We start from the raw sequence: 25,676 nt of genomic DNA on the forward strand, positions 1-25,676 counted from the left end.
ATCTGAGCTCCGACAGCTGCGGGGGTTTTTCGGCAGGAAGTCGTTTCTACTTCTGTAACCCAGCTGGCTTCACGCGGCGGTGCGAGGGCACATTCACTTCCTGTAAACACACACAAGCGTGATTTTCTTCTGATTAAAAACTAAGAACATATTGGTATTTTAATTATTCTGTGGCACTTCTACCAGTTAACCCTTATACACACTCTTTAAATACACACATGCCACTTTAATAACATACTTTATTTAGTTTTAACACTCTTTATTTGTTTGTTTATTGTGATGGTACTTTTTCCACTGTGACCTGATCTTAGATAAGAGGAAGGGGCTGAATGAGGATGCAGATAGTTCATTGATTAGTTAACTATTGAATGGCCACTGTTGTCCAGATGTTTTCATGCTGACTCATCCCAGCCCCACCCTGCGCTGCTCCTTTATAAACACTTGGTTCTTCGAGTATTTATTCTTTGTGCAGAGAAGGTTCAATGTTCTTTAGTTCCGTATCACAGGACTCACTCTGTACTATTAAATCGGGTTTTCCACAACAAACTATTTTATTGTAAATTTGCATGTTTTTAAATGGTTTTATATATATATATATATATATATATATATATATATATATATATATATATATATAAAACCATTTAAAAACATGCACATATATATATATATATATATATATACATACCAAGCCGTCCTCTCTCTGTTTTTTTACGTCTCCATGCGTCCACTGGTTACCCCGTGTTTAACGTCACATTGCAATGATTTGTGGGTAATTTCCTTACTAGTTACAGTTCACCCTTCAAAACACGCTGCATGTTGCATTAGAAATGCCAAAATGTGTAATAAGATTATAAATTTATTACCGAAATGAGACGATTTATTTCACTACTGTGTGCAAAAGCAATCAGTCCGGTTGAGCTATAAATCCCCCGTTCCCATCCAAATGTAGTGCAAATTTTAAACATATTTCCAGAAAATAAGCACAAAAAAAATGCAAACTAATTCAGTATGTACTAAAAATACTGTAGTAATCTTTTATTTGTGAGTAAATGAGCCATGTTTCCACATCACAACTGATGACAGAGCAAGGCACCAGAACTGTAGAGTTGGAGAGAGTTTAAAATGGGACATAACATGCTAAAATATCAAGTTAGTATTATGGTAGAACTCATATTTACACATTTATAGGAAAAACAAATGCTAGATAGCAATTAGTTATGACCAACATGGCGTATTATACACACTCTGTAAGGGTTTGTAAAGCTGCAGACGTGTTACTAGTCCAGCTTTTCACATTTTAACAAGAAAATTAAAAATAACAACAGTTAAATGTTGAGTTGGGATCAATCAGAAACAGAGCCGTGGGGACTTTGTGTGGAACTTCTTGATTGTTTCTGTTGAAGCTTCTGGAAATGTTTCTGAGAAAAGAAAAGGGGGAACACAAATAATGAAATGCAAGTAATGCAAAGTGTTTTATTGTGTTCACTTTGTGTGTGTGTGTGTGTGTGTGTGTGTGTGTACCTGTAGGTTGTCATAGTGTCTCTGGCTGCTGCAGTGGAGCTCCTTGGCGGTGCACTCGTTCAGGTAGAAAACGGAGCACAGGTTACAGAAGTACCCGGACTTTGGGACCACAAACTCCTGACCTGAAGAGGGAGGAAATAAGAAGTGAAACAGGAGGACGAAAACATCTGCATTCTTGTGGGAAGTGTGTTAATAATATGCACGCGTCTCACCGAGGGGGTTGTTGGGTTGGAATGCCGGCAGTTTGACGTCAATGGCGACAGAAGGAGACTGAGAACGAGACCGCTTTGCTTCAGGTCCGAGAAGCTCCCTCCTCTGCTTACTGGCAACTAAAGAAGAGCAGGAACGAACTTTAAATCATTTAAAAAGACCTCTGTGGATGACCTTGAGCACCGGGTCATCACCGGTGCCGTCTCGTTGGTTTACGTGAGAAAGAAGGCGACATCTCTGCAGCCGATAACTCAGAACTAAGCATTTTACACCAAAAACAATGTGAACTGTCCCCGTAAGTCCCAATAATCACACATTAATATTTGTAAAAATATGTTTTCTCTATGCACACTGCGATGTGTGGAGAGCCCAAATGATTTATCGGTGCAAGTCCATCATTCTTTTAGATCTTTCTACCTTTAATGTCCACCCTGCTCCCTCCTTCCTTCTCCTCCTCCTCCTCTCCTTCCTCCACACATGTCTGGTTCTCAGGACGCTCCGGCTGCAGCTCCTGCCCAGCAGAGGCGGCGTCGATGTCGGCTTGGCCGGCTGCTTCCACCTCCGTCTTCTGGATCTCCGGCTGGCCGACACTCGACACCGCAGACGGACCTTTGTCCAGTGACGAGGAGGCATTGAGTGCAGTCGGAAGCAGTACATCAGCGCCAGCTGGCTCCGTTTCTTCTTCTCTCTCGTCTTTTGCGGTCACTTTTTTCCCTCTGGTAGATTTCCTCACTGTGGTAGGAGACAATGAATTGGTTAAGCAAACAAGTGAACGGGACCGAACATCCCTTTTGGCCCCCAGGAAATACTCTTTTTGAGTCCCCTGACATGCATAAAAGATGTGAATATAAGTGTTTGTGTGTTACCGGGGGTTTGTCTGGTTTTCTTCTTGGGTCGTCCTCTTGTTCTGCTTTTTACCGCTTCCTTTTCCTCCTCCTCCTCCTCCTCCTCACCTCCCACCTCGTCCACCGTCACAAAGTTCATAATTTCTTCTAAAACTGGACAAAAAATAAAAAGAGGATTAATCGCATGTTTCTATTTGTTTATTGTCTTACCATATTGAATAAAGTTAGATTTGATTGTGGCTTCTTTTTGACACTGATCAACAAAAATGTGAAAGTGAAGCCAGATCTCTACAGAGTAGGGTTTGATTTTACTCGCACCTAAATCTGCGATGTGCAAGTATTCCTCATACTGTACTATGTGGTGACAGAATAACACATACCCGAGTCATCTTCTGTTTTGCGTTTGACAGAGGTTGGGGTTTGTTCAGCTTGCTCTTCGTCCGGCTTCTCCTCCTCATCGTCGCCAGCTTCATCCAAAGGCACCAAAGTCTAAAAGCAGACACGAGACATCTTTACCACCTGTGTTTGTTGAGCTTCTGTAATTTCCCCATGAAAGAAAATCAAACTACTACGTGTTAAACGTGTTTTTACCTCTGGGTTCAGGAGGTCCACCGATTGGTCCTCCTGGCTGGGTGGGTGGGCCTCCGGCCGGCTTTGCTCGCCCTTCCCGTCCTCTTCTTCTTCTATGAACTCATCCAGAGTGACGAGTGTCTGCAGCTCTCCCTCCGTGATCTCCTCATCCCACTCCTTGCTGTCCGGCGCTCTCTCCTCTCCAGCATCATCTGCTCCCACCTCATCCAGAGTCACCAGCTCCTTGGGGTCTACCGCCACCGTCTCCTCCTTCTCCCTCGCCCTCTTCTCCTGCACCCTCCTCGCTCCTCCCCCGCTGCCGCCGCCTCGTCCTCCTCCTCCTCCTCTACTGCTGCTGCCGCTCCGGCTCCTTCGCTCCCTCTGCTCTGTGTCCCTGGTCCTCCTTTCCTCCCTCTCCTTGCTCCTCCTTGCTCCTCTCTCCTTGGTGAACTGCTTCTCTTTTGCAGCGGCTTGTCGCTTCCTCAGTTCTTCCTCCTCGACCGCGTCGTCTGGGTAATCCTCCTCCTCCTCGCTCACTTCGTCCAGGCTCACCAGAGTGCTCGTTGTGTCGTCTTTCTCCGGCGACTTTTCTTTGTTCTCCATCTCAAGAACGGCGGCATCACTCTGAGATTTGTCCTCTTTCTGAATGTCTGCTCTGGGTGTACTCTCCTTATTTCCTGTACCAGACCCTTCTGCAGCAGACGCATCATCATTTGACTCCACTAAATCATCAACTATCTGAAACAGAGTCTCCTCTTCCTTTTCGGTCTCTTCCACAACTGTGCCAACACATGTTGGAGTGTCTTCTTTTCCCACTGATAACTCTTCTTTTAAAGAAGTTTCATCTTTTGTCTTGTCCTCTACGGTCACCAGCTGTTCTTGAACTTGATCGTCATCCAGAGAATCTATGATGTGATACATCGGCTCATCTTCCTCCTCATTTTTGGGTGATCCTGTCAGAGATTCACCTTCTTTTGTTTGCTCCTTCGGTCCCGAGTGGGGCTGATCGTCGGCCGTCTCGCCCTCCACAGAGTCAAGAATCTGATACGTCGTCTCTTCTTCATCGGTCACATTTTTGGATGCGTCTTTGTCGCCCTTCTTTAATGTTGAGCTGGAATCTTTTTTAGTTGTTTTGACGTCTTTCTTTGGTCTTCCCCTTGTTCCTTTTCTCCTTGTAGCGGGCCGATCATCCTGAACAACCTGGTCCTCAATAGAGTCGAACACCTCATAGGTTGCATCCTCCTCACTTACAACATTATCGCTCTTCTTTGATTGGGTGCTCTCTTTCGGAGGGGCTCTCTCTTCTTTCTTTGGTGTTTTTTCCCTGTTTCGTTCCTGAGACTCTCTGGCAGGAGTTTGCCTCCGTCTTGTTGGCGTGTCCTCTGTTTTTGTTTTCTCATTTGAAGCCTCTTTCTTAGCTTGTCTTCCCCTTCTTCCTCTGGTAGGTCTCGCCGTTGGTTCATCAATGGCAGTTTCTTCGTCCACAGAGTCTAAAATCTCGTATGTAGCCTCCTCTGGTTTTTCAGACGCTTGTGTGAGATCCAATGTGATTTTGTCCTCCTTCTTTCCTCTTGCACTCCTTCTTCTACCAGATATTTCTGTGGCGGCAGCATCTTGAACCGGTTCGTCTTCAACAGAATCCACGATCCTATACACCACGTCCTCAGTGACCTCTTTCTCTTTCTTAGAAACTCTTGCAGTGAGGTCCATCTTCGTCCGTGTCTCATATTTTTTAACCGTCCTGTCCGGTTTCTTTGGCGATTTCTCCTTCTCTTCACTTTTGGGTGCTGTGGTCGTATGGCCACTCCTCTTCGATGGTCTATCATCTTTTCTAGCAGTCGCCTTCCCCCGCATGTTCCTTTTTCCCTTGTTGCCAGTCTCTGACTCTGTAGTCATTGGCTGATCTTCCACAGAATCAATTACCTGATATGTGTCTTCCTCTTCCTCAATGGGCCTAATGTCTTCTTGAGAAGAGATATGGTCAATGGGAGGTTGAAGGCTCTGGTAGTCATCTTCTGCTGAAGTAAGATCATCAATTGAATCCAATATCTCAAAGGTTTCTTGTTCAGTAGCATCCCTGTCTGGGTCTTTTAAAGTGTCTTTGTTGTCTTGAAGAGGCTGGTCTTCATTTGGAATTTGGCTCTCACTATTATCCACATCTTGGAAGGCATTGCAGGACTCTGCAGAAAGCATTTTGACTTCCTCCTCTTTTCTCTTCTTCCCATCTCCCATATCCTTTGGAGTGTGTTTACTACCTGTATCTAACACCTGGAAAGTATCTGCATTACTTGTCTCGTGATCCTCAGACAGTTGCTTTACTGTGGAACCGTCATCTTGAACCAGGGGACTGTCCTCTTGACCTGTAGCTGCTTCGCCAACACTGGCCAACGCTTGGAGAGAACCGTCGATTTCCGTTTCATTACCCTCCGGTGGGCAGGCTTTGACTTCATCGCCAACACTGTCCGAGACCTGTAAGCTTTCGTCGTGCAATGTCTGGCCTCCTTTAGGTCCACTTGGCTGGGCTTCAGAGCTGCTGGCTTGGTCCCCATCATCCATCGGTCCATCTGTTTGATCATCAAGTGAATCAAGGATTTGGTAACTTTCATCCTCTTCCACCGCTGTAACATCCTCTTCTTTCCTTTCCTCTTCGCTTCTCTTCTGCTCTTCAGGTGCGTTGACATTAATAGCAATCTCCGGACTCTGGGCTTGGCTCAACTCTAACCCATGTTCCGGTTCAGGTGGATGCATCTCTGATGATGTTTCCATTTTTGTCTCGGACTTCACAGTTTTTGCAGCGATGCTTTCTGCTGACACTTTGTGGTCAGACTCTGTCTCTTTTTCTGCTATAAGCAGCTCAGAACGACTTCCTATTGAGACCGTTGCTGCTGATGTTATCCTTTTTGTCTCACGCGCAGCGGAGGATGAGCGGGTGCTTAAACCAGAGGACGCAGTGTTGGATGCTTTGGCTGGAGATTGTGTGTTGCTATGTTGTGTTTTCTGACCAGGGGCAGAAGGGGTTTCAGTAGACAGTGGAGAAGAAGAAGGGAAGGACTTGCTGGCACTGGCAGAGGCCGAGGGTTTGACAGGAGATTTGGTAGGCTCAAATGAGTACTTGGACTTTTTTGGTGACGCAGAGCCCGACGAGCTTAAGTCTTTAATCGACTTGGATGAGTAGGATGAGGAAGATGAGGTAGAGGCTGTGCTCTTGGAGTCTTTCGAAGACCTCGTAGAGGTCCGTTTGCCAGAAGACACTCCTGAGCTTTGCCTCTCTCTTCTTGCTCTGGAGCCTTGCTTGGATGAGGAGGAGCTATGAGGCTCGGGGCTCGTGTCACCCATGTCATCGCCGACTTCGTCGACGGTGACAAAGTCATCCATGTTGAAATTTAGCGCATCAAAACGACAGGCATCTGACGAATCCATGTCCTCTGTGGAATCATCCTGACCCTGAATAGAGAACAAAGAAGCAATCAATCATTGAAACAATGAATCAGTTAGCTTTTTAATCAAGATAAACAAAATGCAATTAAAGAAATTGATGACCCAATAATTTACTGCATATGATTGTTTATCTAACAAGAATTTCCATAGACATGCTTTGACAATCATATCATCAAGGTTGAAAGGTCTCATCCTCTTTGTACATGAAAGGTTAGAGTAACGGGCACAAAGAAGACAAGAAGGTTTTTGGGAATGAAAAAGAAGGATGTTAACCTTTCTTTGTGATGCGTCTTCAGCCGCTGCAGGTCGAGAGCTTGTGTTGCTTTTGCTGGGATTCTAAAGACATTTTTCCCAGATTAGCGTCATGTGAAATAAATTGGAAGACATATATTAATGCAGGGTGAAGGAGTAACGATTAAAAAGCCAGATCTCACCTCCTCCTCACTCTTGGAACTGCTCTCTCGGGTGAGCCTGTGGTTGCGAACTGCCGCCGCGATGGCCTGGAAAACGTCTGCATTAATCAGAGGAAGTACTGCAACGTCTTTTTCAGGCATGAGCGCTGTGGCCGATGGGGCAGGACTGGAAGCAGCTGGGACTGTGTTTCCACTGCTGACCGCAGTTGTAGAGGTAACATCAGCAGTAAAGCTTGAAGTTGTTTGCGGGTCTTCTTCCTCCGCTTTCTCTACATCTTCATTTGCCTCAGGACCAGAAGTGGAGTCCGTGGCAAACTCTGTTCCTGGTTTCTCGTGGTCCTTCGCTATTGCTACGTCACTTGCAGCACTAGCACTTGGTCCGGCTGTGATGGGCTCAGAAACGGTGGATCCACCAGAGCCACTGGTTTGCTGAGCAGGTTGTGACCCATTATCCGGTGGTTCAGACAAAGAGGGCTGGGTTTGACATTCCACAGCTGGGGGCTGGGCTTCGATGGGTTTCGCTTCGACGTCATCACCAGCATCTTCTAGACGCTGTTCAAGGCTCTTCAAACTAAAATCACAAACAAAAGGGATTGTCAGTCATAGATGACAGCATGGTTGTTTTCACAATATGGCTTAATACACGTTAAAGAAATGAGAAGTGAGAAGTTCTCATGCAGTATCCCTGAAATAATTGTACAGTTATCTTGTTGTATGCCAAACATATGTCATTGAGTTGAGTGGTTTTAATATGAAAACTATTTTTTGTACAGACTAAACCAGCCTTAAGTTGGACAGATGGACAGAAATTGTTGTCCATTGAGCTTGATTTATCCAATGAAATGTGCCACCAGCTAACGTCATATAAACTCATAACAGATCTCTTAACCTGGCAAGAATGAACTACAAAGTGATGTACTCACGTCTCAACATGTAGAACTTTACTCCTGGAGAGAGAAAAAGAAGGAGTTGGTCAGTTCAGGTGTGAGGATAAGGGATTCAAATGTTTAAAATATAGTAACACGTACATAGGCAACCTTAAGACTGTGTGGGGAAATACAGATGGGAGTTATTATAAAACTAATTCAACCCCATTTCATACCCTTTATTTTTAAACAGAAGCGCTTACCAAGCATCGTAGTTGTCACAGGAGTTTGGTATGTAAGAGTTGAATCTCTCCACCATTTCTATTACACCGCCGGAGTCAGCCATCTCAATGCATATCTGAGATAGAACGACAGTCGAGGACAAAAAGAGGAAAGACACGAGGAGGAGGGAGAGATGAGGAAATTGACAAGACAAGAGAAAGAGAACAGAACCAGCCACCAGACTAAACATATTAAAGAAAACATATTTAAGATCTTCGTAAATGAAATGTAAGATGCTTTAATACCGTTTAATGTCTTTATTTTGGAGGAAAATTGAATTCAATACTTGTAAAGGCCTTTTGAGGTGTGCAGATACCCTGACTATGGGGATCCTCTCAACAGTCTAAAGTGAAAAGTCATATGTTTGTATTTTCGTACCCTGTTGGAGAGTGGCAGGAAGCCGACAAAGGGCGCAGTAGACGCCACCGCTCCCATGACCACACTGATGATGTCCAGAGACATCTCAGAGGTCTCCACACACAGCAACCGCTCCTCCAGAAACAATTGCTCTGGAACTCCCTGAAGAGCAAGAAATAGTTAAAGACCAGAGATCCAAAGATCAAGAGCTGCTTCCACTTGACAAATGATTTACATAAGTGGTTATTGACTTACAGCGTTGCTCCACTTCATCAGAGTTCTGTACATATTCTCCTGCAAAAAGATCACAAGTCACAAATGTTGTCAAAACACATTTCCATGTTGTATAATAGTGTTGCACGGTACACCGATACAAGAAAGGTATTTTTTCAGTATTAATATGACGATATTTAGGTTTTTCACACAAACATATTTCTATTAAATAGTGTGCGTACATGTTTGTATTTCTGTGCTTGTATGTGGCGATTTGCTCTAACATTAGCATATCTGACATTTTCTAAAGAAATGAATTATTTTCAGTCCAAGTTGTTAATAAATGATGATAACCTTACAGATAAAAAATCCTATTGGTTTGTTACACAGAGTCATCGGAAAAGCAGTCATAGGAAACAGTCTGGAATGGGTACTACTAGAAGTCTGCGACGATACATATGTATACAGCTGCAGCGCAAGTTAAATGATTCTTAGTGTCCATACCTCACTGGAGAAGGGAGGTATGTCTTCCATGACGAAGTGAACCCTGAGCGGGCAATATTTCAAACACACTGGATTTCTGAGGTGCTCGTGGATGAAATGACGGCCCGAACTCCAATCAGCGAAAAACACAAAGGCCTGGAGATGAAGAGAGGAAATAAGGGAAAGGAAAAACAATTAAAACTCCATCTATTTAATAAACAATTACAAAAACATTTTCCCAGTTTCTACTGCTTACCCTCCTCTGCAGAGGTAAGACCGTCACGTTGTAGAACAGGGAGCGAAGGTTCCGTTTGGGGAAATACCACGAGACCAGATTGGCCACGTCCTCGTGGTCGTAGTTTCCAGCTGGCAAACCGGTCAACATGATTGTTGGGAACCTGGTACCACGTCTGGCCCTCTAGGAAACACAAAGCTTGATTAATGTGATGCTGCTGATTTAACTTTGTGGTGGATTTTGATGGTGGATCACATTGGAATTTAAGATGAGCAAAAACAAAGACCAAATAACCGAATGTCTTGTATGAATAAATGCGATTTTCTTTTTCTTTAGGATATGTCAAAATTAACAGAAGCATTGATGTGTTTCACCAAATTCAGTCATATCACTCAGTTTGGCTGACGCAAAGCACACCGACGTTAGTCCAACAAGCTTATTATTATTATTTTCCTGCCACATTTTGTGTTCTGCTACCATTCTTGCAGTGTTCCCAACATATGTGCAAAAATAGTACGTCAAAACATGCAGAATGATCGGCAATAATGAGCTATGACTTTTCTCAGAGAGTCGCCCAAACTTCAACTTCTTCGCATTACACTTTAGCTTATTTAAGTCCTTGCTCTAAAACTCAAATTTTAACTTATTTCATTGCTTTCTCTATGTTTTGCATCCTTCACCCCTTTCCCAACTATTCATACTGCTTCAGCTGCTTTTCCATCCAAATGAATGCCAGCAATTCAGTTTAGCATCAGCGTTTCAACAACCAGCATTCATACCGCAATTTCTTCAGATGTGGTCTTTTCAAGTTATAATTAGGGATGTCCCACTTTAGTTTATTTGGCCATGGTTCAAATCTGGCTCCCTCAAGATGGACATCCGCCAATATACAGTGCATGATGATACTTTTAATGACCAAAATGTTGATAATAACACACTTCTAAATTTGGCACACCTCATTTTTCACAAGCTACTTGATCCAAAAACTGAAGTTCATAGTTCAAAACTATGAAGTTGATAAGCTTAAATTATTGATATGATACATATAATAGGAAAGATTGACTGAAATGGGCTTACCTGAATATCAGCCACTACTTTGACTGTCAGGTGATCTTGGAGTTAGAAGTAAACATAAGCAAATACAATTACTTGAATACGTTGTAACATGGTACATTTGGCAGTATCAAATATTTCATTTAGATCCCAAAAGTTAATGTGTTGAAAGAATTGCTTCCTTACTTGGGATGATGAACCAAGGACACTTGGTAGGGAACACAAAGGGATGAGATCTCAGCGTGACCCAAAATGGTCCATTAGTGTCCTGCGGAATGCCAAATTTCGTTTGCGGGATCCTTGCCCCGCGAATACGATCCTTGATGGGAGGCAGAGCGGTCAAAGGATTTTTTGGTACTGCAAAACCAAAAACAGACGAGGTGTCACGATTGAATATATTTGACGAGTGACAACACAGACACGAGACAGTATCCAGGTGCCACTGGTTTAAGACGAGTGAGCAATGGAGCAACTAGGCTGGCAGAGTAGACCTTAGGTAGGTAGACCTTTGGGAGAGAGGGGGGGGGTCGTTCGAGGATGGTGGTTCCACTGTTGAGGTGTCATGGGCCAATCAACAAAACAGTGGTAAGGAGGGTGCCAACTTGAAAGCCCTTTGACGTTGCAAAGGTCTGAGCCACAAGGCTCTGCCGCAGAATGATTTTCTTCAATCCAATGCTTTTTTTCCAAATTCCATATTTTTCCAAAGTGAACTAGAATTTCAGCCTCCCAGATGTATGCCTTTGCTAATCAGTCAAATTGCAGTTTACATGGATTCAAATTGCATCGCTTCATAATTTATCCTGTTAGACTTTTATGTGAAATTGTCATAATTAGCTTTTGTGAATTCTTGACTTTGTCCCAGTGACCTCGACCTTTGACAACCAAAAATCGTATCCGTTTATTCTTGACTCCCAAGTGGATGATTGCGCCAAATTTGAAGAAAATCAAAAACAAACTTGCAGTTGAAAACACGACGCCCATTGGATGGAATGGTCAGCCTGTAGAGTTTATGATCAGGGGCTTGTTTCAGGAAACTGTACCAAACTCCGAGCCGATCAGCATGGGTAGGGGCCTCAAATTCAACAAATACCTGCAACACATGAAGACGTGAGAAGTAAGAATAACAGGAAGTCTTTTTTTAAAGTCACTTAAAACAGACATACTCGTATGCGTTTGTTTATACCTTGTTTAGGAGAGGAAAGAAGTTCCTGACACACTGCATTTGTTTCAAAGATTCTCTGAGCTCCTTGGCCTCACTCCATGAAATGTTCTTGATGAAGACAGTTTTTGATGAATCATCAACTCCCCGCTGCATCAAGAACAGGAAGGGAACAATCAAAACCAAAAGTTACCAAGAGCAGAGAGACACAGTTTTTCAAAGTAAAAGACAATATCTTAATTAAGTTTCCTGTATTCCCTTCAACTGTTAACAGTTTCCAGTAGTTATGTTAAATGTATTTTCTGGCGAGACAAACGCAGGAATTAAGATAAATTCAAAGGCATCTGAACACACAAAAAGTTACATTAAGAACCTATTTTAAAGTGTAGCTTAGAAAAAGAAGATGGATTAAGTGCATGTGTGCATAGTACTTACAAAACGCAGCAGCTTCATCAGTGTTTTATAAAAGCAGAACTAAAACAGAAATCAGAGTAGGCATTTTTAGAAGACAAAGAACAACCCACCACACTCATCTAATGTCGATACACTGCAGACCCAGAGCGTATACATTTCATTTGTTGAAGGATAAGGTTAAGGCAACTCAGCATTGGCTTCACTTTTGAGACCCAGGGGTTGCCCCTTGGTTTTAACCAATGTGCTTGTTTTTATAAATATGCATGTTTTCTCTATTATTTCTCTAGTATTGAATTCACTTCTACTCTAAAAACAGTCAATAAAAGCAGAATAGTGTACGTGCTTACCGGTGCCATTTTAAAGCTGCATGAGACAACATGGAAGACAAGTTTCGTCCCTTTTAAAAAAATGCCCTTATGTACTTTCAATATCTTCAACACATCCTTGAATTCCGACATTAAGACGAAGGCCTGAGGAAAACCAGAGACAAAAATGTATTACTACTTCTATATACTTGTTCAAGGTACTTTTTCATTACTATTTCAATGTGTTTAAAATCAGTCTCATATAGGCACCAACAGTGTATATATAATAAGTATGCAAACAATCTCAAGCTAAATGAGTTCACAAATTAACTTTGAAAAATTTAAAGGTTGCACAAAATGGAAGAAAAAAGGTTTTACAATCATGCAACACAAGAAACACTAAAACACAAACTAAAAAGCAACAACAGCGGAAACATGATAACATGACTGATAAACCAAACCGATGCAGATTCATAGCCTGGTGCCTACCATGCACGTCTGAGGAATAACATAGATGTTGTCTTCTGCATATTGAAAGCCATATGGCGTGAGCAGTTTGACGAGGTCTTCCTCTGTGTAGCAGCCGTCGTGATACTCCGGCAGGTTGGTGATGAACATCAGCTTGCTATCAAGTGAAGTAAACTGGGAAAATGAAGGAAAATAAAGTAGGAGGAAGAGGCAAGTAATTAAAAAAAAAAGATTCATTATTGCATAAGGAAGATAACCCGCCACCCTTTCTGCAGTCATCATCTAACCATGTCTCGGTGAAGAGCATAACCATTGACCATGACCGGACAATCGGCTCCCAACTCTATACTCATAGAACCAGGAGTTACATTATGTAACTAACATTGTATTTCGTAGAGGCTTCACCCTCTAAGGCGAACGCTAGTGAGAAAAGGACGAAGTAGGAAAGATGATGGTCATGCAAGTTAACATTCTAGCATATAGCAGAGGAGGAAAGGGAACAGCTCTCTATGCACAATTCACTTTAAGGCTTTTAAAGACCTGCAGATTCATTGTACAATATTACGTTCCACGAGCATTAATTCAGGAATGTTGTGTTCATTTTAATGCATATTTGTGCATCATCTGAGAGCAAAACTGAACCAAAACATACTTTTTTTAATAGCCACTTTTATAGAAAAGACCTGTATCTTATAGCTTTATAAAACTACATGAGTAGATACAGCACTTCATACAAGTAATTTGAGAAAACTTACATTTGGCGAGAAGCAGTATTTCCGCTTGAAGCACGCTGTGAAGGAGAGACAAAGAAAATGAGAAACATATTAAGAGAAAGACCGTAGAATTACGATCACATGCAGACATTTTCTTGGATTTCTTACGTATTGATTGTGGATTCAGGTGCTTTTCTATCGTCTCCCCAAAAGTCAGAGCCACAGGCGGCTTTTTGCTTTTGGAAGCCTCCATGGCTGATTCTGCATCTGCTTGTGTCTCCACTGCCATCTCAGGATCTACAGAAGACCACATTTAATTAAGATGAATGTCAGCATTTTTAAAGGTCGTCATCATCTGCCCTTCTTCCTTTAGGTATATCTGCTGGATCCAGATTCATATCGAAAAGTAACCACGACCCAAAGCTACCGATTTCAAACTAACTCTTGAACAATTTTGGAGATATCTTCCAACTAAAAATAATTGGCGAGGTTAGATGGATGAGCTAAAGATAACCCTATGTAAACATTATATTTTACAAATTCATTGCTTAAGCTAAAGAAAATGTTTTTCCAACATACCTTTTTCCATTGTTTCTGTCTCTGCCCATCCACCCGGCAGCTCTTCCTCCACAGTGGCTTCAGTAGAGCTTCCTGCAGCCTGCTGTGTCATGTGTGAAGCCTCCGTCTTGGTCTCCGGTCCTTGTGCAGTGGACTCTGGTTCTGACGAGGTGCTCTGCTTGACGTGCGGTACAGCTGTGACAGAGGTTTCTGTATCAACTGTACTCTCAGATGGTTGACTCTCACTGGATGCGTCTGCTGAACTTTCTGGTGCAGCCTCTGTAGATTTTTCTTGACAGTTAAATTCTGTGGGATTGAACGAGTTGTTTGTAATAATAATAATAATCTTGCAGGTTAGATGGATGAGCAGAAGATAACCCTATGCAAACAAAATGTAATACAAATTCACTTCTAATCAGTTCAAAGTGTGGCTGTCCAAAGAAAAACATATATTTGAATTTGTCAGATAATTTGAAGGATTAAGTGTCCTCATAGTTTGAGAATATTCTACTGTATAAGATAAGTAAACCATTTTTAAAAAGCATTGGAAGAGCTAACAGAAAATGCATCGCCGCAAAGCTGAACATGAGGTTGTTTTACTTTGTTCATTAATAAAGTTGACTCTTTGGCGGTATAAGGTTTTCACAGGCCACACTTCAACATTCTTCGCCATCCATCCATTCAAAAGGTCTCCAACATACCTTTTTCCATTGTTTCTGTCTCCGCCCCTCCACCTGGCAGCTCTTCCTCCACAGTGGCTTCAGTAGAGCTTCCTGCAGCCTGCTGTGTCATGTGTGAAGCCTCCGTCTTGGTCTCCGGTCCTTGTGCAGTGGACTCTGGTTCTGACGAGGTGCTCTGCTTGACGTGCGGTACAGCTGTGACAGAGGTTTCTGCTGGCCCTGTCTGCTGAACTTTCTGGTACAGCCTCTCTAGATCTATCTTGACAGTTAAACTCTGTGGGATTGAATGAGTATCAACTGTACTCTTCGATGGTTGACTCTCACTGGCTTTGTCTGCTGAACTTTCTGGTGCAGCCTCCGTAGTTGTCGGTTTTTCTTCTTCCTTAGTACAACTTCCAACTTCCATTGGCTCCACCACTTCAGCCCCCAATTCACCAATCTCCATTGGTTCAGCAACTTTGGCATCCATTGGTTCAGCAACTTTGGGATCCATTGGTTCAGCAACTTTGGGATCCATTGGTTCAGCAACTTTTGCGTCATTTGCTTCATCAAGTTCTTTTTCAACAACCTTGGCTGGGTCTTTTGCCACAGCTTCTTGAACCTTGGTTTCAGATTCTTTTGGTTTGGATTTCTCTACATCAGGCTGATTTTCTGGAGTTGTGGACTTGGATCCTGGTGATGTTTTGGGCTTTACCACAGCCTTTCTCACGGGCCTTCTCCCGCATCTCTTCACAGGCAACTTTCCTGTTTTTATCATTTTATTTGTCGGCTTGCCTGGGACGTTTTTCGTTTTTGAAACTGAGCCTTTCACTGCACTTTTCTGGAGTTTGCCTGTTGTAGCTCTTCTGGCTCCAGAAGGTGTAGATGGAGGCTTTTTAAGAGTAGGGAGAAGGGCCTTTCTCGTGGAAGTGGTTTGATGTGTGGAGATGCTGGACGTGGAAGGTTTTCTGTGAACAAAAGAGTTACATGGGTCATGTAGGAGGAAATGGAGAAATTCAAGGTTCGAGGCAGAAAGTCAATGTCTTGGTTTCAAGTGGTCCTCACTATAAAACAGTACTATACTTCACAGGTTGAGATCCTGGAATGACTTTTACTCAATTCCCACAAAAACAGATGCTGATTTTGTGACAACGGGTACATTTCCCTAAAAGTCACATTTTTCCCCCACTGAGGACACAAATTTCTGCAGCAACTGAATATTTATGGTAATATATTGACAAAAACAAGTTAATCACTGTTAAAAAGAGGTCTGTGTGAAACATAGCTTACTTCTGGGGAGGCTTATTTTGATCCTTCGAAACAGTCTCCTGGGAAACAAACAAAAAATTTCAGATTAAACTGCTAAATGACAATGTGACAACTTGGGCTGATGATGCGAATTTCGGGAGTTGAATGTAATTCGAAAAGTAAAAAAATTGTTATAAGGAATGAAATTCAAATGGGAATATCGAGGAAGGTTGACCATCCTGCTGACCACACTACAGCCGACATATATTATTATGTATATTTTCCAGAGAAAGAAAAGACAAAAAGTGTAATAATACCTTTCCTCCAACAACAGTGATTCGAATTCCTTTCACATCGAAGCTCTTCAGGCTCTTCAATTTCTTTGCGTCTTCCTCTTTCTCGAATCTCACGATTGCCTACATATGCACACACACAAACATACATATCCGTGCATTACGACAACCATCAGGGCTATATACTCACACCGAACGTGGACAGCTCACCAGCACAAACTGCTTCACCGTGGAATCTGCTAGTCCGCTAGGGACAACGTACGTGGCGGTCACATTAGTGTCGGGTAATTTTGATGGCATTTTCACTTTAGAATTTACTTTTTTTACATCGCTGATGTTAAGAAATTGTTCCTGTGCAGATTTGCACGACCCATCATGCGCTCAGTGAACATAAGCATGTGTCTGGGTCTGCATACAGTTTTCTGGGCCTGATGGTTTGATTGTCGAGACAAAATGTAGCTAACAGCGAGATATTTTGAATAGTATGAAAAGGCAAAGCATCAGCAGATAGAAGCCTCTCTCTATATACATACCTTCCCTTTGGCCCGGAACATTACAACCGACTTGGTTTTTCCAAAGTTCTTCATAGCAGCCAACAATTCATTGTGAGAGACATAATAATTAACCCCCTCCAGTTTCACCTCGGTTGGTGGCGAAGATTCATCAGACTGATCAAAGAGAGAGAAAAACACAAACGTTTAGACTAAATATAATGCAGCCGTGTTAGTTTTTTAGTTCAGTGTATTTACATCAGGAACCATGTACAAAAATACATTAATCTCAAAAAAGAGAAGCGCTGTTTGTGGAAGAACTTGCCTCGCTCTTTTGCAGACTGGAAGTTGCTTTAGAAGGCTTTTTGGTGGAGGAGGCAGAAGACGAGGAGGGCTTTCCTCCAATGGAAGCGGAGGACGACGACGATGTGGACTTCATCTTGGCTAGCTCGGCCATTAAGGCGGGAGCCAGAGTTTTAACCACAGTCTCCAGATCAGACTGTTTTGACAGAGACTGGACAGCTAGAGGGACAAAGACGAAAAAAAGAGTGTCAGACAACATTGCAGCGTTTTGGTGGTTGCGAAGTCTCAAACTGCGTTTCTCTATTGTAAGATGAAAACATTTAGAGTTAAAGAGCATAGAATTGTGAAGAAACCACAAAAATAACAGGTTGTATTGGCGGCATTCACCTGTACATTGTGCGTTAACAGACGCAGGTACGTTACGACACAGAGTAAGTCTTTAAACACGGTGTTAAGTCGTTAAAATGTTTGCAATTTCTCAAACCTGATGTTTCCAGTAGTTTCTTAACCAAGTTGTCTGTATTGCTCGACTTTCGTTTGGGGGACCGTCTCTCGTCGCTCCTCCCTGATTGCGACCGTCTCTCGTCGCTCCTCCTTGTTGGCGACCACCTCTCATCGCTCCTTCTCGATGGCGATTGTCTGTCGTCGCTCCTCCTTGGTGGCGATCGTCTCTCGTCGCTCCACCTTGGAGATGATCGTCTCTCACGGCTCCTCCTCGGAGACGACCATCTATCGTCTCTTCTCCTTGGCGAAGATTGTCTCTCAGGGCTTCTTGAACGCGACCGATAGCGGGAGGAAGTAGGGCGGTCATACCGTGGAGAAGGAGATCGAGACCGAGACCGGGACCTGGTAAAAGTTCAGATCAAATCTAATGACAATCTTAAAAATATAAAGTTTAGATTTCTCAAGGGGGGACTAAATCTAAAGAGGTTAAAATGCTGATGCAGATATTTTAAAAGGTTCTGCAGGAACATATTTGGTCATTTCACTTATTGCTCGTTTTAGAATTTATGCATCACAGACCTGCGAGTGTATCTGGAGCTGTGTGGTGATCGTCGACTGTGAATCTCCTGTTTGCCCTCTGAGCGGTGGTACCGCCGGGGGCTAGGCGAGCGGGAGCGGATTCCATGTCTGACTTTCTCCCGATGCTGATAAGTCTGTGAAGAGGCTGAGGGCGAGGGCGATGCATCTTTACCTGCAGCACTGAAGAGAGCAATGGATGGGAAAAGCATAAGGAAAGCAAAGTTTTCCAAAATCAACAGGGTACTGGTTCACAAACTGATCGTGGTTGCAACACGTTTGATGGATCCGGATGGATTTTAGCCCTGAATTGGTCGAATAGGGCAACATTTTTAAGGGGGGTGTTGATGCCTGACCAATCACCCGAATGACCAGTTTCCAGTCCGATTTCCAACATTGCTGCTTTCAAAATATCTGCTACACTGTAGTGAGCTTGTGTTAATACTGATGGAATCGTATTTTAATCTTAAGACTGCTTGTACAATTGTCCAGGTATGACCGATTGGTGGATTCTTACCATGCCACTTTGTGATCGTGCAGAAAGACCAATTAAAATGTGTTGTGTGAGTTAATGCAACGTTTATAAACAATAAAATGACATTGTCTGCCAAGTTTATCAAATTTACCTGAGTGCAATCTCACCATCCCACTCCGGGTATCTGTTGAAAAAAACACAAATGAAACACACCTGTTAAAAACAGCAAAGAGGCCACTTGTTTACAACACAGCCAAAGGTTTCTGCAGTGAGGTAGGCAGTTATAAAGCAGTTATACTCAAGTAATGCGCCTAATGTCAGAGAGTATCACAGAATAGTACGGGTTCTGCAGAATATAACTATAGAACAACCAGAGGAGGTACCTTAAAGAACCAAGTATGAACCCTGACAGAAGTTTAACTAGCTTGGCAAAAGGCAATGGTTATCAAAAAGTAACAAGATCTTGACAGGGAAAAGTTCAAAGAACAAAGACTGACTGTTTTCGGAGGACTTTGCAGCTCTCAAGGTGACAGCTGGTGTTCTGGTGGGAGATCCAATCCTAGTAGTCGGAACAACAAACACAGCATTAGATAGACCTCGCTATCATCACAACTGCTATCAGCTATCAATATTAACTCACTTATGTGATTGACTGACAACAGATATCTTTTATTCAACATTACAGCAGCCATAAAGAAACAGCTCCTCTTTGTTGGTCTGTTGAGTCTCTCAAGTCAAAGTATCCATTTAAATTTCTCTGCTATTGTGTACACAGTTTGTGGTGAGTGTTGATGTTAATTAAGAGTCTTTACAGCAGTCATCTGAACAACAAGAACAACCTTGAGCCCAAGTGAAGAGCTGCGACACTCCGGCAGTAAATAAAGTGTTTAAATCAAGTAGTGAGAAATACACGTGTAGTACATGGACAAAATCCTTTAGAAATGTTGGCAGCTCTTTTCTTTATATTCACAGCAGACTTTTGTCAACTTTGAGTGCAAGAGCAATAATTCATTATCATGACATAACAAATACAGGAGTGCCAGTAACAAGCAACCAAAACTACGCTTTCTTCTTAAGTTCTTGGTAGTGCGATGTCTGGTTCTTCGGTCTTGTGCTCTGGAGTCGGCAGGAAGATGTGGAAACTGGGAAGAGGAGGGGGCTGGTGGGTCTTTTTTTTTTTTTTGGACAAAATGTGAAATGTCCCAAAAGGACAGATCGTCGAACAAAATCTTGCCGATTGTGTGGTCTGTGGAGTAATGATGCTGATGACTTCAGGTTCATGGTTGGAAATGTTTTGTACAAAAAAGGGAGCTTGGCTTCATAATAATATTACATATATACCAATATTACAAAAATGTATATCTACTGTTCGATATGAAATGAATTGATGTAACAAAGTGCATTACTGATAGCTCCAATGGTAAGAATAAAAAGAAACAAATTACACAACTAGGGATGCACTGACCTAACTGTTTCAGACCTGATACCGATACCTTGGCTTTGGATATTGAGTACTAATCTGATACCAATGTCTTATTAAAAAGTTGTTTGGCTCACTGTGTGGAGGTGATTGGGATCATTATTTTAAGTGTAAGGCAACATCAGGCTTGACCTTAACATTGCGTCCCTAACTTTGTTGAATTTTGTTTTTCAAATACATAGATATAAATGTACTAAAATGTTATTTAAAAAAAAAAATAATGGTATCCAATATCAGTATAAGCATCAGTGCATCTCTATAACAACTAACAACTGTTTCGTAGTATTTTAACTGAATATACAATCCGGGAAAAAAGCCCCAAAAACGTAGAAAGAAGGAAAACAGTCCTCTTCCATCATCATTTGATGCTCTAGTTCTTCAGATGTGCAGATTCTTGCTGGTCAGGTCTTCTAAGCCGTTGGTTCCATTTTCAACAACCGTCCCAGGAGTTGGTCGCGTATTGTTGAATCAAATTATGCTTCAGTCATTAGTCATAATGGTAATAGTCGTATACCAAAGACATTGATCTTCATCCGTCTAAACACGACAATGATGTACCCACAACAGTTTTAAGTCAGTCAAATCACATGTAAATCAAACAGTGTAAACTTTAATTACAGATTAACAAAAAACTGTTAGCGGTGACTGGCATCCTCTGAGCTTTTTGATGAAAAAATATTTAGTTTGAAGTACATTCAAATTAGTTAATAAAGAAAATAAATCACTCCCAAAGTTTAAAATCCAACCTTGTTTCAATATTTTACATAAATCCTTTCACATAGGCTTGAAAGTATCGCCCTTAACCCCCATCAGTTTGCCCCAAAAGTAAAAAATGTAACAATATAAAATAGAATTTCAGAAAGAAAAAAATAACAAACATTTGAGATATTGAAATAAATAGCCCACAATTCTCGTAAGGGAGGGAGAACAGAGTGCAGACTTCCACTCACCTTCATGCGACGACATTCTCTGTTACACAGACAACAGGTATGTGGAAAGATTCTCGGTGAAGCCGCTGCATAATCATGCATCATGGCCGCTGTTGGCAGACCCTTGGAGACTGCAGCCTTTGCCGGAGGCTGCCTGTTGGAAGGTGGCATCGCCCCATGAATGAAGCCCATCAGATCTGGGATTGGCTGAGGCAGAGCTGGAGGACTAACGATGGGGGGAGGACCAACAGGAATGAACACCGGACGCTGCATGGCATCAGTGATGCTGGGCATGTGAGATGCAGGGGGAACTGGCTTTGCAGCAGGAAAAAATGTAGGCCAAATGGCTTGTGGTACTGGCTGCATGGGCTGCTGCTGTGTCTGCTGTACCGGCTGCTTCTGCATCTGCGTTTGCTGCACCGGCTGCTTCTGCATCTGCATCTGCTGCGTCTGGAGCAACGGCTGCTTCTGCATCTGCTGCTGCTGTGTCTGCTGCACCGGCGGCTTCTGCATCTGCTGCTGCTTTTTCCTCTGCTCAGCAATGGTTGACCCCTGTCCTGGGGTTTTACTCAGGTTCTTTTTACCTCTGGTGTCATTACTGTCAATGACCACAAGGCCAGGTCTGCTGGGATGCACACTACGTAACAAAGTGCATGGTGGTTGGATTTTCGTTGTTGACTGGCGATCTGCCTCTGGTTCTTTCAAAGGAACGGGTTTGGAGGCTTCAGACTTGACAACTCTGATGTCCGTGTCTTTCCGATAGAAAGGGTTGGCGATTGCTTGGGTTTGCAATCGTTTAGTCTGATCATTGCTTGGGGGAGAAACAAAGCTTGGTGTTGAACTGTGCAAAGAGCTGAAACTGGAAACAGAACTCGCCTGGTCACGAGAAAAACCCAACGCACTGCTTTTCACCTCTGTTTTTTGCAGTGGTTCTCGAACGTGTCTGCTACTATTGTAAGTGTCCATCGGCAACATACTTCCACTCCCACTGCTGTTATCTCTACTGCCGCTGGTCCTTCCAATCTCTTCCCCAGCCCCTCCAATATATTTGCCTGTATGTCCATAGTCAATCACATTACTCGGCTGGCAAACAGCCGGCGATATTTCCTCCTGGCGCATCCCTGCCCCTCCAGAATGACTCATTCTGGTGGGTTGGGGTTCGGGACGGGGTTTTGACTGAGCTGCAGTCGTAGCTCTCTTGGTCTTCTCTAGGCGGATTTGCCGCAAGATGAACGGCAGGTTAGCAGGGGTGATCTGGTTTTCGGGGTACGAGATGAGATGTTCCAAGTCCTCTTTTTCAAGTCCAAAATGCACAAGGATGTTAGAAGCTGACTCAGAGGTGTACTTTTGTCGATTGGGCTCTGTAGGGGCCGCAGGCTTGTCCGGAGAGGGTTTGTCAAAATCACCTAACCCTGGAATGGACGACATATTACGCTCTCTGTCACTGGAAGCATTAAACCTACCATCAACGCCACTTGCATAGTTAGACGAAGCAGACGATGAATAAAATGTAGAGGGTTCATCGGCAGTGGGCCTTTCATAGTTCGATGACCAGTCTGAGGAGCTACTGCCACTTTCAACTCCCGGGTATCTACGTCCTAGAGAGGCAGGGGTTGAGGACGATGGGTAGGAGACCATCCCTGAGCCTGAGGAGAGAAGCTCCCTTTGAGTGCCAGTAAAGCGAGAGTCTATGGGCTGTTGCATTGGTTTGCCAAGAAGCCTCACCTCCTCTCTGGCTCTACTAATATGCATGTCTATAGACCTCTCCATGTTCTCGTCTATTCTGGCCCTACTCGGTTCAGGCCTGTAGCTCATCAACTGAGGCAGCAGTGGCGGAATTATTCCCCCAGAGTTGGCAGAAGTCACAGAAGAAGTTCCAGGAGAGCTGAAGCTGGACCCAGGTCCAAGGCGAGGAGATGCCGTCCGAGGGTCCCTCTCTGGCGGTCCACCGGAGAGTCCATACTGCCCTTGGGTGGCTCTTTGGTTCCCAGAGGCATAGGGGTTGTACAGGGGATGGGACATGGTGTTTGCGATCTTCAGAAGGTGAAGGAGATTGATGGCCGCAACAGTTGGGGAGGGTGGCGTTCTGGGTATGTAGGTCGCTGCGAGAACGTTGTTTATCTGCGTCACTGCTAGCTGGGCTTTCAGTTGAGCCAGCCGCAAGGAGGCAGCCTGCTGGCCGAGCAGGAGCGAGCTCCTGTGGAGCCCTCCAAGCAAGGGGCCTGTTAGGGGCTGTGGAGCAGGAGAAGGGGCACAACGCTCCGATACCAATGCAAAGCTGAAAAGTTAAAAAAAACAACAACAAAAAAACAAACAAAGGATGGGGTTATTGAATGGGATTGGACTTCAGCTTCTTGGATGGGTTGATTCCAACATCTGGATGGTCTTGACTTGAAGTCGTCCACTTTGGCGCTGTAGGACACGCATTAATTCAGTCTATTTCACTTCCGAGTCTTCACTAGCAAGAAAGAACAGAGTAGGCAAGGGCAACAAAACATAGATAAAAAATAGAAAACAAGGTCACTGGACACATCCGGAACAGACACAAACTCATTTATTTTTTTCCATGTTTATCTCTGGTGGAAACAGTGGATTGAAACTGGCACCAGCAGACAATGCACATTGCAAAAATGTAACAGACCAGAACCGCAATTTCCATTTCAGGAGGTGACATTAGATCATACCGAAAGATTCAGACAATCCTGAAAACACTGCACTTAATGCTGGTAGTGTACGACTCACAACATGGAACACTATACAGTAAGTCATTTCGGACACACCGTAAAAACAAACAAACAGAAACAAGTGTTGAGGCCTAGATTAAGGCTACATCCACACTTTTTAAAACAAAAACGATCTACGCCCACATTGTTTTAGAAATGAATTCTGTCCGTACTAACACGCCTGAAAACGAATATCACATCACCATTCACGTAAACCAGGCAGTAGTACAGTACTCTTTACTAATAAAAAGGTCTGGCTTGATACTAAAGATCTTCCTTTTGATACTCAGACAGACCTAATACCTTGGCTTTGGATATTGGCCGATACAGAGTACTAATCCGAAACCAATGTCTTATTAAGAAGTTGTTTGGCTCAGTGTGCGGAGGCGATTGGGATAACGAATCATGGACGGACACGTAATGACTGAGGAGTGTGGACGCTAGGCATGAACGTAGCAAAAGATATGCGTTTCAAGGGGGAAACGTAGCTGTGTGGATGTAGCCTATGGCAACGTTCAGACTGACTTTAGGTACGCCTTAAAAACTTCAGCCAAAGAAGCAGCAGGAGTGTTAATGTGGAGGGATACAGCAACAAAAAACAATTTAGGATTCAGCTGAAAGACAGTTGATTTCGGCTCAATATTCGCCAGAACAAAATGTCATCAAGCAAAGCGCTGCAGTGACCTATCAAATGTATGCAAATGATTTACTAAATGAACATCATGCTGTTTTGAAGAAGACTTGAAACTAGAGATTGAGACCATAAACTCATGTTTACAATGTTTACTGAGGTAATAAATCAAGAGAGAAGTAGAGTCATTTTCTCATAGACTTCTATACAACCAGAGGAGTCGCCCCCTGGTGGACATTAGAGAGAATGCAAGTTTTAAGACACTTCAGTACCAGTATGCAGAACCAGAGGTTGAATTTGGTGAATTTCATTAGATTTACGTCTTATTTCATGCCTTGGGAATAACTACTATGGGTCTTTCTCATTCCCCAATTTTGTTCCTTGATCGATTTCTTTCCTCAACTCGTCGGGTCAGTCCCGCCCATTGGAGATACAAGCGGAGGAGGCGAGGAGGAGAAACGAGGAGAGTAAACGTAAAGGATTATAGCGGTTGAATTGGATGTAGCCTACATTCAGTAAAAAGAATCGGATGAATGTCACTAAGAAATGTGGTTAGAACAGAGCCTTATGAGCTACATAGACTGTGAATGGCAGAAAGTCTGAGTTGATCATCTTAAATATATAGAATTTAAGAACACAAAAAGGAAACTATTACATTTGTAGAGTCCAGTGGTTTGAGATCATGACAGCTGTGTGTCACGCCGCTCTTATTTGTTTACGTGGGCCGAAAACACCTAACCCTTAGGACACACCCGAGTTTCCTTCGCCCATAAGCTCCTCCGCCAAGCCTCGAGATGCATTTTAGGAGCTGGGATGAGATCGATTTCCGGGTCACAAGACAGAGGATCGTGGAGGCAACAAAATCAGGAACTGATAAAGACCCTATGAGTGTAATTAATTCCTAAAATAACATATTATTTACCTCAGAGTACGTTGTCAGGGCTTTGTTTCGCAAATGTATAAATGCAGAACTATCTATAAAACATCCTCAATCTCCTGCCAACCTCACCGGAGCCCTGTGCATAACGTTATATACACATCAACGCCGTCTTTCAGCTCGCCATTACTGCCCAAACAGCGCTAAAATGGCTAAACTTGCCTCGCGTGCTACTGCCAGCGTGCACTAGCGGAAGACTTCGCGAGGGCCCGGTTACAAACAAACGTTTAACGCGGTTTCCAGAAGCCAAACATCACGTCAAAGCGAGCATTCACGCGGTGCTTCGCTCTCTACTTGTTCTTTGGTTGCATACCTTCCGTTATTTGTGAATATGTCACGTCTCTGGTGTGTTCAAACTCATCTTCGTGGTGTCTGCAGGCA

At 43.2% G+C, this 25,676-nt stretch overlaps 1 protein-coding gene across 2 annotated transcripts; it reads right to left on the reverse strand.

Moving 5' to 3' along the window:
* Window positions 1–1,014: 1,014 nt before the first annotated feature.
* Window positions 1,015–25,676, reverse strand: LOC306714883 (uncharacterized protein). Of its 2 annotated transcripts, none has more exons than XM_079185056.1 (36): window positions 25,609–25,676; window positions 21,026–23,282; window positions 19,093–19,154; window positions 18,747–18,779; window positions 18,124–18,303; window positions 17,585–17,946; window positions 17,123–17,319; window positions 16,840–16,974; window positions 16,331–16,429; window positions 16,056–16,093; window positions 14,808–15,733; window positions 14,128–14,385; window positions 13,717–13,845; window positions 13,591–13,625; window positions 12,857–13,009; window positions 12,410–12,532; window positions 12,084–12,122; window positions 11,673–11,798; window positions 11,450–11,579; window positions 10,676–10,846; window positions 10,514–10,548; window positions 9,458–9,619; window positions 9,223–9,357; window positions 8,761–8,799; window positions 8,527–8,667; window positions 8,130–8,224; window positions 7,924–7,947; window positions 7,022–7,571; window positions 6,861–6,923; window positions 3,171–6,593; window positions 2,960–3,068; window positions 2,601–2,732; window positions 2,152–2,466; window positions 1,737–1,853; window positions 1,525–1,646; window positions 1,015–1,421 (listed from the first exon to the last, which is right to left on the reverse strand). In XM_079185056.1, exons 2-36 carry the CDS (start codon window positions 23,024–23,026, stop codon window positions 1,347–1,349), a joined length of 10,734 nt encoding a protein of 3,577 aa, XP_079041182.1. In that variant the 5' UTR covers window positions 23,027–23,282; window positions 25,609–25,676; the 3' UTR covers window positions 1,015–1,346. The 2 variants fall into 2 exon arrangements, with proteins under 2 accessions (XP_079041182.1, XP_079041181.1); XM_079185055.1 differs by having other exon boundaries at window positions 14,128–14,412.

Source organism: Pholis gunnellus (assembly GCF_910591455.1).
Source record: "Pholis gunnellus genome assembly, chromosome: 23".
Lineage (NCBI taxonomy): Eukaryota > Metazoa > Chordata > Actinopteri > Perciformes > Pholidae > Pholis > Pholis gunnellus.